Below are 15012 nucleotides of genomic sequence, written 5' to 3'. Positions count from 1 at the left end.
TATTTTAAAACAAATACAGCAAATTAATTAGAAGTAGCCTGCCCAGCACTAGTCCCAGGCCCTTTTATCAACTAGATAATCGCTCACTTTATAGTAAGCCTTTTTACACATATTTTCTTTAATACATTTCTTAAATTTATTAAAAGGCAGAGATAAAAGAGCCTCTGGGATTTATTAAAAAAAGAGTATCCCTTTTCCCAAAAAAGAAGACAATATTTTTTATACAATATTAATAAAAAAATAGTAAAACCAGTTTTACAGAAACAACACTCGAACAACAGTAGGCTTAATTAAATGTTGTGACTAAAAAAATATTTCGTAAACGTTTACAGAAAAATATATTTCGTTGGAAACTGCGTATATTGAATAGGAGGATTATATTTCAATACGCAAAACAAGTAGAACCGGTACATAAACCGCAGATAATGTATTGTTAGTGTGACTAATCCATATACTGCAAATACCGCTAATTTGAAATATAATTAGGTACTTAAAACAGGTTTTATTCCATTGAAAACTTTGACTTAATAATTATAAATAATAATTTTCACGCTAAAGTGAATTTTCAGCTAGATCAAACCACTCGCTGAAAACAAATGAAGTTTTCCATAACTTTAACCCTTTTTAAAAAGAAATCAGTTTAATGCACACTTTCCGCTCTTTCAATTAGTGTATTTGACTTAGGATTCTTAAAAAACCTGGCAACGCATTGCCTGCAGACTGCCTGCAGGCAATGCCTGATTGCCTCCAACGCAGACTGTCATGCGAGTGTCTATGGGCAGCAGTACCACTTAACCTCTTAAGCCTCTTGCTTTTTTGTAAAAAGTAAAAATAAGACGCTACATCTCTGATGTATTGATTATTGAAAGATCGTCATTTCTGAGAATTAATTTTATTTATGCTCTCAAACAACACACATGTTAAAAACAAGGACAATCAAACAATTACAAAATATATAAGAAATAAGATATACACATTTGAAAATAACATGAGAAATGTCTGTTATTCCGAACTGCAAACATCTTTGCTACGACATTACAAACATTGGAGTTGAAGGACAGAATTAAATGTTAGACGTAGTCGAAAAACTTTATATATTAATTTTTTTCCTTGTAAATTTTATTTATGTAAATGTATCTGGGTATCAAATTATATGTAAATATACGTATTATGTATTATCAATTAGCAACAAACAATTTACGAAAACATCTATCCATCCAGGCTGAAGCGAGATTAATATTTCAGAAGCCTGTCAGTTGTTTATTATAAAACATATTAAATGTAACATAATTTAATCGATTCTTAGTGATTTTCTTGGTAGATCTTAAATTTGATTAAATCTTGGCAAAATCAGTATTTATTCCATATATACGACATATAAACATGGCTATTTGAATTTTAATATCAAAAAATTAAAATAAACCAACAGAAATCTGCATATAGCCTAGCGACAGATAAGCAGACATTGATTAGATTAAAAGTGAACAGAAATGTGAACAAATATTGTGACGCTAAGGCCTATTCTTATGATAAGGTATTCTCACGGACAAACATACTGACTAGATGGCCTACTTTATTAGATCAATATCGATGAAACTTGAAAACAAGTGGATTACATTTTAATAACCCTTGATTTATGCATCATATGGAATTTGTTACAGTATACTTACCACCAAGATTGTGATATAAATATTTATCAAAACTATATTTTTAGTATTTATTTTTTCGGGAAAATCTAATCTCCTATATCTTATAAATATTATGAAACAAAAAACTAAACATTTATCTAATTCACAGAAAACGAAAAAAAGCATAGAATTTCCATTGAATATTTCTGTCGTTAGTTAACTGGTGATTCTGTGAAATGTCATCGACCTTATGTGTCAATGGAATCCTAGTCAGCCTTCATCAGAAATTGTATGTATCAGTATTTACGTTCCTGCGGCATATGCGGCATGGTAAATAGGCCAGCTCTATCATGGCCGTCAAAACTCTACCTTTATCTCTATAAATAACAACATATGTAAAATATAATATAATTACTAGGTTTTAAATAAATATACATCGATCACCGAACAACAGTTAATTTCTTCTTTTTTTTTCTAAACCACGATGTGGAACCAGCTGCCCACTGAAGTATATCCGAACCAATTCGACTAAGGGTTCTTCAAGAAAAGAGCGTACCAATTTTTGAAAGGCCGGCATCGCACTTGCGAGCCTTCTGGCAATGTCAGTGTCCATCACTTAACATCAGGGGAACCTCCTGCCCGTTTGCCTTCTATTACATAAAAAAAACTGCCAGTAAATGTAATTTTAAAAACCTTTTTTTATTAATGACATAATATACCTACTCATTTATAATACCGATAGTAATTTAGACTGATAGAGCTGAACTCTTCATTCTTTAATTGCATAGCCCGAAGGAACTTTTGACACGAACGTTGTCACGCGATTTTGTGAAGACCAGCTTTATTCTTTTGGGATAAAGAATGTATGAGTGCTGTAAGAAGAAGAAAGGAAGCCGACAGTTTATTCTGAGGACATGTCCAGTGAAAATTTAGGTATTCTCAATGAAGTCATCATCATGCTTGATCCATGATGGAACATTTTACCCCAACTGGCCTCAACAGTAAGCAGTTTTAACGATATGACCTATACAGGAATTTAGGTCTAACATTAGCTCCCGTATTTGTTTAGGCAATTCAGGGTCGATATACCGCTAAGACTTGAATCACGCAGTTTTTATCTGGAAATACCTCGTTTGTCGAATTTATTTGTCTTCTCCTCATTGTGTTTTGCCAAATTGTCGTCTACCAAAGCACAGAGTACAACCAAAAGTATTATTTCAATAGACTGTATTATAACTGGTTAAACATGTTTTTGTAATAAGGGGAGTATTTCAGACATTTCCTAATATACTGTTACTTAAAAGAGAAAAAGATTTGAATAATCCTAATTTATTTATACCTACTGATAGCATGGCGATCTAGATATGTAAATTGATTTTAATTTGTTTTTAAAGAGTGTAAAATATTTTTTGTCTTAATTTAAAATAGTATCGTTATGGTTTTTATTACAGTACATTTTGAGGCAAGTATTTGGGGTTTATAAGTAACTAATACATTAAATAATATGTAATATGACCTGTTTTAGTCTATAGTAACTAAATGAATTATATTTATAAGCCCCTTATACGCGACAGGCGACACGTTCATATGCAACAGCGTAATATTAAAATATGAGTTCGCTGACGACTTTGTTCCAAGAAATATATGAGAATAAACATATAAATAATTGTTTGTTTCAATTTATATTAAGTATAATACATAATTAAATTTTTTCATGATCACTAAGGGCCTGTTTCACAATGTCCGGATAAGTTCCAAATAAGCTATTTGTTACTTATTTGTAGGATAAACAGTATTTTTGAATATTTGGAAATCATAATTTTAAGGGCCTGTTTCACAATGTATGGATAAAGTGCCAAATAGCTATGCAACACATAAATTATTCGAAAGATAAAAGTTCCAAATAAGATACTTCGAATTTCATGACGTATAGCGCTATCTGACAGTCGTGAAACGCAAAAATACTATTTATCCTACCAATAAGTAATAAATAGCTTATTTGGAACTTATCCGGACATTGTGAAACAGGCCCTAAATATTATATAATAAAACTGTATATAGCATGTCAGTTGTTAGAAAGAGTTCGCCAGCGGCTGGTGAAATCGTCGTTAATTTATTACATGAATGAATCCAATGATGATCAAAATGATCCATACAGGAGTGTACCTTTAATGATATTTATTTGTTGAAGGAGGAAAACACCAGCTCCGTGGTCACCAGTACTATCTACCAGGCGCCAAGTGAAATCTTTAATGAGCGCCTGTGCATTTGAACCCCACGCCGCAAGAATCTACTGCAACTGGACAAAATCGTTGTAGGAAAGACTCTTAAATTTATTATTTTCCGTCTGCTCGGCCATCCCAGCTCTTTAATTGTCGGAGGGAGAGGTGTCATGGCAAATGTGTCCACACAAGAAGATCTTCAATGGATCAACGACATTCGACGGCCTGCCATTCATGCCATCCATACCTGATGACCATTGCGTAGCGAGAGGGTGTATGATTTCGTTAATCTTAATATATATATTTCTTGTGTGCGTGTGTATGTGACTGAACTCCTCCTAAACGACTGGACCGATTTAGACGAAATTTTTTGTGTGTGTTCAAGGGGATCTGGGAATGGTTTAGATTCACAATTTTGTCCGCTGGACAATGTTTTTTTAATTAATTTTCAATTTATTAGTTGTTGTTGATTTTGGAATGTTTTACATTGGATCCGACAGACTTAATGCGCTACCATCGCAGTGTCAAATTTTAAATAATATTCGAATTTTAATTTTAGTCTGTCCCGAAATTTAAAAAAGTTTTGTTATCATTGTGTTATATCGTGTGTGACCATGTGCTGGATCGTTAGATATTGTCATAACATTTGAATAATAATTTTCATCAAAATGGCTTATTAAAAATTGAAATTTTGAAATTAAAGACGTGTAGACAGGACAACGTTTGTCGGATCCGCTAGTATATATTATATGGAAATGCGAAGAATTTAAAAAATATAAAATTTAACACTTTTAGCACCTTTATTACCCTTCTAAGTTTACATAGGAGAAGATCTCTCCAATCAAGTAACTTCCGACCAAAGTCCAAGTACCTACTACCTAAGACAATACAATAATGGAATAGTAATGGATAATTGCATATCTATAAGGAACATTTTCGCATGTTTCAAATTCAAAATATATTTGTTCAGGTAAATCATATGATCACTTTGAATATTTAACTCTACCTGTTCTCTGCCTGTTCGGAATCGCGATTAGCACACAAAGGCAAGATATGTCACATCTCGGGATAGTTTTTTTGGATCGTCTTAAATTATTTCCAATTCATATATTAGTTACACAGTGAAATTAGTGCTGGTAAGATTATTTTTAATTCCAACCTTCCTTATCTTCTAGGTAATCCGATATTTTATAATAAGCTTTCCTAGAGAGCTTCTGTTTTATAACTTTCTTAAATTTATTATTTGACAAATTTACCACATCACTTGGTAGTTTAACACACTATACAACACAAAAATCTAATATAGATTTAGGCTTATACTTTGAACAAGTTATTCTTATTGGAAGAATGTTTCTCTTGCATAATTTCTTATCTGCAAATCTGGATATAGATACAGTAACACAGGTGCAATACTGACCCTGCCAGATGTCCAACAATATACCGTCCCACTCCACTGCTTGGGATATTGGTTCCCTTGCATTTCTCACACCCATCCCTTTTACACTTACGATGAAATACACCCCTCTCTTTCCTTACTTCCGTAGGAACTTAGGGTGCAAAAAAGTCATTTTTTGTGCGATCGTGTGCGTGCCGTGTTGGTATTTCAAGGGGGTTGGAGTGATACGAATATATATTAAAAATAATTTATTTCTCAATCTTTATATACAGATATTTACATTTGTATAAATTTTTATAAAAATATGTGTATCACATCATACACAACTTTAATAAATTATTTGCGTTTTGTTTAAAATAAAATACACTTTTAATGAATTAAATTCGAATTTTTGATATTTTAATTATAATTAATCATTAAGTCTGAACCTGAAAGAGTTATTTTGACTAAAGATATAGATAGACAAGTGGTCTAGGATCCACTCATTAGGTAGGATTAGGTATTATTTAATTCAATAAAAGCGTAAATTATACTAACATTATAAAATCTATTCACAACCAAGATAAAAGCTTCGAGGGACAATTAAAGCTTATTTTTGGTCCATTATTATATCACACAATCTATATATATAACAGTCTTTAAATTTGGTATAAACTCTGAGATCTTATAACACGTGGTGTAAAATATTATAAAATACAAAAGCCCAGAATACAACATGAAAAAATAAAACATGTTGACGTGTACTTTTTGGGAATACTTGATTTATTAAATAGTACAGTTCATTGGATTTAGCACTGTATTTTATAATTGCAATCATTAAATATACATTTTGAGTTTTTTAATTTTTTGATAAATATTTTTCCTACTGTTTTTTGACTTGTATTGACGAGGATTCGTAAGTAAATGTTATAAACAATGCTATATTGAATGTGGTTAGAAACCGCTATTCATGAAATTAGTTTAGAAATCTTGGTATTTCCGTGTACATATAATGATACTAGGAAAATACAAACTGCATTTGATTTCATAGTTTATAAGTTTTACTCTACTTACATAATGAATATATTCTTACCATGAATTGTAAATTGTATCAAAGCATTGTAAATTTTACAATAGAATCACAATTCGCTATTAAATCATTAACTTACATCAGTCGTTCTGGTAATTCCAAATATACATGAGATGCACATTCTTTAGATATTTTAGTATCTACCATTAAAAATAAAATGGTTGACTTACAATTTTACAGATTAGCCTTCGACTAGTTTTTAAAGCCTTCAAAAAAACATCACCAAATCACACTTTTTCGCTCATTTATTTGTTCTTTCTTATCATATCCTAATATGCTAATTCGGCCCCCCATGGCCTATACGGCTTTGAGCTGTTCTGTGAATATTGGTGATGTGGCGGGTGATGGGGGTACGGGGCGGGGTAATGCGGTGCTGTTGGTGCCGGGTGGGGACCAGGGGGCGCTGGTGGTCCCGTTGGGGCCGGTGGAGCGGGAGGGTAGTGAGGGTAAGATGGAGCCGCTGAGAGAGGGGCCGCAACTGCTGTGGGAGCAATGGACGCTGTGGACGTTGAAGGTTCCTGGCCAAATCCACTATGTTGTACAGGAGGGTATTGTGGGTATCCCCAGTTCGCGGACTTAGCTGCTAACTCCCTCTGAGCAGCAAAGCATTGTAGGTGGCTCATGAGTCGAAGCCGTAACGGGTCCTGGATGTCCAGGCCCTCGCAACTAACCAGATACCTCGCTACTTCGGCTGCACATTCTCTGAAGCCAATACTGTGGTAATCCATGGCGTATCTCTGAGGGTCATATGCGAGAGTATCGAGACCTGGAAATAAATAAATAAGTTTAATACAAATGCCACGGTACTGCAGTTGAACTTGGTTTTGTGAATTATCTGTAAGTACCCTCAAAATAAAAAAAAAACAAATGTAGTGGGTAAATTTATTTAAAGCATACACAACAAATATGCAAATCTAAAAGTATATGACAAGTTCTAAATGCCTGCCTTACAGTCTGATACACTTTTTTATCAGGAAAAAATTACTATTCTTTTAAATATCGCGTCAGTAAGACAATATTATTATTAGTCCACACATAACTCGAGTAACGCAGATGTCGATTCGCGTCATTCAGAATCTTTTTATAGAAGAAAACAAAAACTATTCTTCCCATTCAGATTCACCCTTTAAAAGTACCCTTTCTTATGCAACAATTAGAGGGAGATAAAGTATTTACATAATATGTTAAAGAGAGAGGTAATGTAACGGGAACCCTTTCCGGCAATCTTCCGGATAAAGGTAAAAAATTAATAAGATCCGCTATACTTGGGGTTTGTAAAGCAGGGCAGGAGGGCAGGATCCATCCCCTTGAATGTTGTCATTCAATACTTAAATTACTTATACTTTCGACAGAATTCGGGTTTATCTCTTGAAAGAACTTTATGGAAACTTGCCAGCCAAAGGGTAAGGTTTAAGACAAATCTACGTGTGGAATCAGGCATTTATTAAAATTTTATCACAGTTTGATGGATGAGGATGGAGATGGAGAATCATTTTTTATGTTAGACTAATTTGTTTTTTCAAATTATAATTTCGCTGCTCCTAATTCACCATGCCTCCTGGTTATAGAGGACAAATCTTTGTTCTTAATTTATTTTATTGTTATTAATTACTTAAGATGTCACGTGGAACATGGTTTAATGGTCACAAACGTTGTGTAAATCAAAAACAAAATTGTAAAATTAGAAGATTTTTTTTTTCATTTTTGACGTTCATAAGTGTATTACCTATATGAATTTTAAATTTATATAAATTTGTATTAATTTTTTTTATGGCAATAGTTTTAACTTAATAGTAGTTAGGATATGGATAAGGTAGTGAGAAAGAAAATATGAGCATAAACATATTAAATTTAACGAGTAGAAGATTTAACATTGTATACAATAAGGCAAAAGGCAGAAGATTTTAGACGGAAACCGAACATGTAGTAATTGTGAAGAATTCAAAAAAGAGGTGCAGTCATATCGGAAAAACTGTATTTATATTGACTATAGCATAAAGAATAAAAAACAAAGAGAATTTAAATAATATATATGCATCAAAAACACTCGCAAATGGCGCCCTTTTTTTTATTCCTTTTTACAAGACCTTTGATCGTAAAGTGCTTCCGTTTGTCATAGACTACAAAGGACGCGTGATGTAGGTTAGAGGATAAAGATTATAGAATTGTGGTTTTTAGTTCTGGTTCGGTATGATTAATTTAATGTTAATAAAACGGTATTGTATACAAAACTAACACATTAATTATTAATAAATTAAAAAATAAACTTTTCGATATTCAAAAATCTTCATATTGAAACGTGTGTGGCTACTACAAATGAGATTAACTTGCGATTAGTGAGTACGTGTGTGAGAAAATATGTACCTATATTTGCATAATACCCTCGCTAAGTCGGAGGGTCAGTACTCCTATCTGGGATAGCTTAAGGGGTACGATTCCCACGCCACCCCTCTAACTGGTATGTTTGATTACTTATCTTTTATTGATTTATCATTTATATCGGTAACCATTAGTAATATAATTCCTATCTTGGCCTAATTTTATTATTAGTATTTTTTTATATACTACAGTTAAATGTAAAAAAAGTATGATATGATCAATTCAAGAATATTGCTTTTTATCTATATAAATAAATAAAACTAGTATAGCAAAGGGTAGCATAGAAGTTTTTTACATATATTAGTATCTATATATATTAACTAAGTATAAATAGCGAAACATAGTTCGCAGGGGCAGCTATTGGTTCGAAAACTATGCATCATATTAAACTAAAGGCAAATCTTACATTCAACACTATATATATTTTGTCAGGCGTTCATCTTTTAAAAAAATTAAATGTTAATCTTCTTTTCGCAGTATTTTTGTAAATTGTCAATTATCTTTTAATATACTCTATGCATAGATTATGATCTGTGGCATTATACCAGTAAAAGTCCCCATAATTATATACTTCAGAGAGAATAGTTTGTATAGCAGTTTTTATAACTCTAGGTGAAGTACCAGGGATGGTCCACAACTTTTATTAATTCACCATAAAAAATCCTATAACCCTTAATTTCACCCTACAAACCCCATTATATAGCGATATTTAAAAAAAATGGAGCTACAACCTTTTAAGGTCTCGGCCTCAGATTTCTGTATTTGTTTCACATTCATTTGTCAATCTTATAGGCAAGTGGGTGATCAGCCTTCTGTGCCTGACACACGCCCTCGACTTTTTGGGTCTGAGGCAAGCCGGTTTCCTGACAATGTTTTCCTTCACCGTTCGAGCGGATGATAAATGCGCATATAGAAAGTCCATTGGTGCACAGCCATGGATCGAACCTACGACCTCAGGGTCGAGTCGTACGATATAGCAATATAGCACTGTCATAATGTTTAAATAGCATAACATATTGGTCAGGTTTGCACGTAAAATCTGTATTTAAATATTGATGACAATCTTTTTTACATCTTGTTTAAAGTTGATTAAAATATATATAATCCTTCATTTCCTATGTGTGAAAGAGACAGTCTAATAGATCAGTATCACTTCCTGTTTGTGAGTTTTTATTAGCGCCAGGTGTGTGTCCGTTTGTGCGTACCCCCGGAACACAAGACTACCTGCGGTTTGATGGTTTATTAATTATTCGATGGCCCTTTAATAGAGTTACGTTTAAGTGGTCATTTTTCTCGCAATGTTGAATGAATGGTAATTGATCCATTTCCCGTATCATCTTTGTAAGGGCTTAGAATTATCATAAAAAGGAGAGGCGACTGAAATTAAATTTCCATAAGCGTTGAAAAAATAATGTTTTTACATAATTTGGGGCTTAAAAGCAATGGTCGGAAATTATAGCTTTCTACTACTACTTTTTAGATTTACAATAGCCGCAAATTGTATAAGTGTATGTTGGGAATAGGCTTCTATGTCAATATAAGGAATTACTATCGTTTGAATAAAAATATATAAAATTATTTTCAGTTTATATAATAATACATTACTTAAATCCGTTAAAAAAGGCTTTCTTTTGTGATTTTAAAATAAATTGTGTTAATCTTTTAAGAAGTACTTTTAGTATAATTTTAAGTACACATTTAAGTTTGAAGCTACATATATGTATAATAATTGTGAATGAACGATTTAATTATTTAGTAGTTGGAGCGTAAATCCGCGGGCGGGGTTAACCGCAAAGTAGACGCAAAGGGCTCTTTAACATTAATGGCGTGGTAAAGGTCAGCAAATCCGCAACGGAAGGAAATTAAATATTCCTTTATAAATTAGATTTCTACAAACTTATAATCATCCCTAAGCAAAGTAAGGTTTAGGTTAGGTTAGGTTTTTTAGTAAGGTTTTTGCATTCTAGAAAAGCTACAAAGTCAAAGTCAAATTAACTTTATTCATATAGGTAAACATGTACACTTATGAACGTCAGAAAAGAAGTTAAATTCTTAATTAACATTGAATACCAATAATAATAATAAAAGTCCACAAGTCAAGGGCGTAGAGCGGGCAAGAAGAACTGGCAAAAAACTCAATCTTAATCGCTAAATTTTGAGTCAAACAAATTGTTTGAACTGAAGCAAATCAATTGATTTAGACCATTTAAATATTCGTCAAATTTATAAATAGCTTTATTGCTGTTATTATCAATAGTTTCTTTTAACTTATATGATGCTTGTTATACGAATTCTATAGTAGGTATAAGAAATGTCTCACATAATATTATTGCAAAACATTTCCGGACATTTGCAAGTGCGATCCGTTGTATCCTGCATAAAAAGTCGGCACCTGTTGACTAGCGTGGGAATTGGCCCCCGAGTGATAAATGATAATACGACCGTTAGCATGCTAATTTAATTACTAACGTAAAAATTAAATTAATGTAAAACGTAAATTTTGTATTCAACTCGAACCTAAGTGAATATTTTAGACAAAATAACTTTTAAATTCATTTCTTATTAGAATTTTTAATTCATATTTCTTTGGTGAACTTTTTTTATAGAACAAAGGGCCGGGGGGGCAGGAGGCTCATGTTAAGTGATACCGCCGCCGCCCATGGACAAAATCGTCTTGAAAAACGCTCGGTTGTGGAACGGTGGACGTCGTCGATACAGGTGGAATTTCGTAATTTGCCTCGACGACTTGTTTTAAGTTAATTGCATTATTGATCATTTTAAGAACGACTACAATGTTATGTTAATCTTCAGCATTATTCTCATGTAAGTGATGTTTTTGTCTTTTTCGAGAAATAAAGTCTTTAAACCTATATATATAGGTTTATATGGTTTATATCTAATTAGTCAAAAAACCAAAGTTCTAAATTCTAGTTTCGTTAAAGAGATGAGGGAGGGCTGTGAGTCTTTTAAACCTATCGTTGCATCGTTAGTGAATTTATTTAAACTACTATTTTTTTATATATAAGGGGGCAAACGAGCCTGTGGGACGCCCAAAAAGGCAGTCATCGCAGCCCATAGACACCCATTTTAGTGGGTGCGTTGTCAGCCTTTAAGGGAGGAGTACGCTCTAATTTTGAATAGTTGGAGGTCTTATCTCTCAGGGCAGACCCCCACCGGTAGTCGATTCCACAGTTTGCTAGTGATGAGTAATGAACAAGTCTGAATAAACAATACGAGAATTTTATATATTATCTACTATCTAGTAGCAATGATACAAGCAAAATATAATAAAATATGCGATAGCATGCGGAAAAATTCACCTTAAGAGCTTTTAAACTGATTCAAAAATGTATACATATTTTTAATAAAAAACACGATGTTCAAAGCTATTAAAGATAGCCAAGCAAAATGTTAACCGTAGACTAGTCAATGGCGAACGGTAAACTTTAGAAAATGTTTTTTATCGCGAAAGCTTTGTTAATTGCGAGGAAGCGGAAACGAATTTCAACAGGTCTAATTGTCGGATGTAACGGTGTTTAGATGTTAAAAAATTGGCATAATCTGTTTTTGCTTGAAATACCAATGAGTATCTGAGATGAGAGAGTTACATCCAATCAGGTATGAATTTGCTTATATTTATTTTGGTCAACTTTATTGCAAATAAGTTTTCTGTGCCTACCTCAAAACTCAAGTTATATGTTACATATACCTGTGTTAGGCAGAAGAACATTTAATTAGAAATAATTTCCAACTAGCTCCTAGCAATTAAAAACAATTGTAAATGAATAATTTAAATCATTAACGTACTATGAAAGCTCTGACTTTTCCGTAGAAATGAAAACCAAAAGATAAAGTGAAGTGAGTATAAAAATTGAGTTTACCTTTAGCATGAAGCATCTTCAGATGGTCGACGGTCAGTTGTAGGATTTCGGCCTTTTCAAGTTTTGCAGAGCCCTGTTTCTCACATGCAGCAGGTACAAGTCTCTTTAGTTCTGTCAATGAAGTGTTTATCCTGTCTCTTCTCTTCTTTTCTATGACACCTCGTCTGCGTTTCCGTGTCATCAACTGACAGGAATCACCGCCTTGGGATCTATGGAGATAATTTTTATTAGACGGTATTATTTTTATTTAATGTAGAAATTGTGAATAAAATACAAAAAAATGGTTTGGATTTTTACGAGTTTCTGTAAACCTAATTAAAATTTACTCATTCTGACAATGGAACAAACACCATATTAAAACAACTTGTTGCGTTCGTAGATAGAGATTACTTTATAAAATCGGGAATGAATCAATCTTTAGACTATTTTGACTTTATTTTAACCGCAAAATACATGATTTTCAATGAAATCCTTAGGCAAAATTGAAACACGATAGTATACAAAAGACAAAAATTCAATTTTCCAATATTATAAGAATAGGATATAATGCCTTAAATAAAGAACGGCCGTGCGCCGGAAAAGAGATAAAACTTGCTACGTCGTAGCGCAAGCTCTACAGCTTTAAATATATATTGAGAAGCGTTATTTTCATGAAAGCAATAGTTTTTAGTCTTATACAATATTAAAAAAAGATTATAGTACTCACGTAGCATCCTTGCTGCTTTCCTCTGAAAAGGCATCATCTTCGCTTTCAGAGTGTGTCCTTTTGTTCCTTTGAGCCGGCGCAGGAGCTAAGGTAGGTGCTGGAGGCGCAGGCACTGGAGGTCCCCAGCCATAATTCCACTGGCTCGGCTGATTTTGCTGATGAGCAGCTTCCATATGTCTGTGGTACTCCATCGTACTGGCAGCAATCACGTAAATAAGTCTTTCGGAAGGCCTACTATAGAACCTTTTTTAAACGATAATAGATTTGGAAATGACTTAATTTAAAAAACACACACAAAACACAGTTCACAGATTCACACAAATTAATCAAAGTAAAAGACAAAGTAACTTCTTATCAGTTTCAGCAGAGTTCGTAATTATCAATAGTGCGAGCATGCGACGGCGCACACGTGCGCACGCGTCGAGCGACGTTTCGGGAGTGTGCCGGACGCCGGCGGCATGCCGCGTGTGTAAACCAACCCTTACGCAAAAATGTAGCTATCCGAAATACAACTCTATCTCAATGCTAATAAAGATTAACATACACGCACAATAATTATGCACCCATAGCGTATTTACAATTTTAAATAGATATTGCAAATGAACGGTTTTGAATTCTACTCCAACAGTAATAGAAAAGCATTAAACGCAGGAACGATTCTACAATGTCACTAACATTTGATATGTACAGCAATTATAATAGATATGTGATTATAGATTTTATTCCGTTCGACTAAGATGTATATTCGCGTGTAGATGAATCAGTTTAATGTTTTACGATGCCGCGTGGCCGGCGCACGGTGGGAACAGCATCAATTAGAAAACGCAATTTCATTGGGCTAACAATTGCTTAAAGGGGAGAACTTTATGAGGAGCGTGCGACTGCATAGAGATTAAGTTGGCATTGGGTGACCTACTTTCTATATACTTGATATTTCTATTGTGTTAGATATATAAATAAGTAAGGTCCTTAATCTACAACATTTACTTAACTATAATCATGAGCAACCAATTATAATATAATTAATCGTTGTATCCCTTACAAATTAGTTCTAACAAAAACGAAATAGTATCCCTACTAATAGTTTAAGAAAAGATTGGAAAAAATGTATTATTCAATAAATGATTATTTGAGTCAGACATTGTAATTGATACAAATTAAATAAAGTAACTAATAATGTAAAATGTTAATTAATTGAAATTTGCGCGCCACTGTGTGTGGCAGAATATGCGAACGACTTACGATTGTACCACCTTAACATTTTGTACCACATTCTTGCAATAAATAAATTATTATTATTATTATTACAAATAATATGTACGATAACTAGTATATAGGAATTCTAAAATCATGTCGCCCTCATTGCGAGACTGTGTTTTTGCTAATCCGATGCACTGTTACGTCATAGGGACCGTGCAAGTATTAGCAGATTTACTACAATCTTCTTATCAGCAAAAGTAAGCAAAGCTTACAAAAATAGAAGTACATAAACATTTCGTACATTTAGTTTTCAAGCATAGGCAATGTGTGTAAAAAAATAATAATAACTGTTGACTTACGTCAAAAAAATAAAAAATCAAAGAAAATCACACGTATAGTGCTTTTGTAATACTTTAAGAGGAATGGAAACTCCATATTTTGCAAGATTTTTAAAGTTTTGTGACGTTGATACATCAGATGAGCTGTCAACTTGTGTGCTTTAAAAAAAAGACGACCTCTGATGATAAGATA

General features: G+C 33.0%; 1 protein-coding gene across 1 annotated transcript; it reads right to left on the bottom strand.

Moving 5' to 3' along the window:
* Window positions 1-6086: 6086 nt before the first annotated feature.
* On the bottom strand, window positions 6087-13705 carry LOC111000818 (hairy/enhancer-of-split related with YRPW motif protein). The gene is made up of 3 exons (XM_022270405.2): window positions 13282-13705; window positions 12576-12784; window positions 6087-7081 (listed from the first exon to the last, which is right to left on the bottom strand). The coding sequence occupies exons 1-3, from the start codon at window positions 13470-13472 to the stop codon at window positions 6585-6587; spliced, it is 897 nt and encodes a 298-aa protein (XP_022126097.2). The 5' UTR covers window positions 13473-13705; the 3' UTR covers window positions 6087-6584.
* Between the last annotated feature and the right edge of the window lie 1307 nt (window positions 13706-15012).

The sequence above is a fragment of the Pieris rapae genome, chromosome 20 (genome assembly GCF_905147795.1).
Source record: "Pieris rapae chromosome 20, ilPieRapa1.1, whole genome shotgun sequence".
In the NCBI taxonomy this organism is placed as follows: domain Eukaryota; kingdom Metazoa; phylum Arthropoda; class Insecta; order Lepidoptera; family Pieridae; genus Pieris; species Pieris rapae.
The sequence above is the reverse complement of the archived record's forward strand: the minus strand, read 5'-3'. Positions and strand labels throughout refer to the sequence as shown.

Excerpts from the sequence above, each read along its gene's own strand:
- LOC111000818 (XM_022270405.2), bottom strand. The coding sequence starts at position 13,472 with ATGGAGTACCACAGACATATGGAAGCTGCTCATCAGCAAAATCAGCCG. Across the intron at positions 12,785-13,281 it reads GAAAGCAGCAAGGATGCTAC|ATCCCAAGGCGGTGATTCCT; the intron begins GTGAGTACTATA and ends TTATCTCCATAG. Across the intron at positions 7,082-12,575 it reads GAAGATGCTTCATGCTAAAG|GTCTCGATACTCTCGCATAT; the intron begins GTAAACTCAATT and ends ATTTATTTCCAG.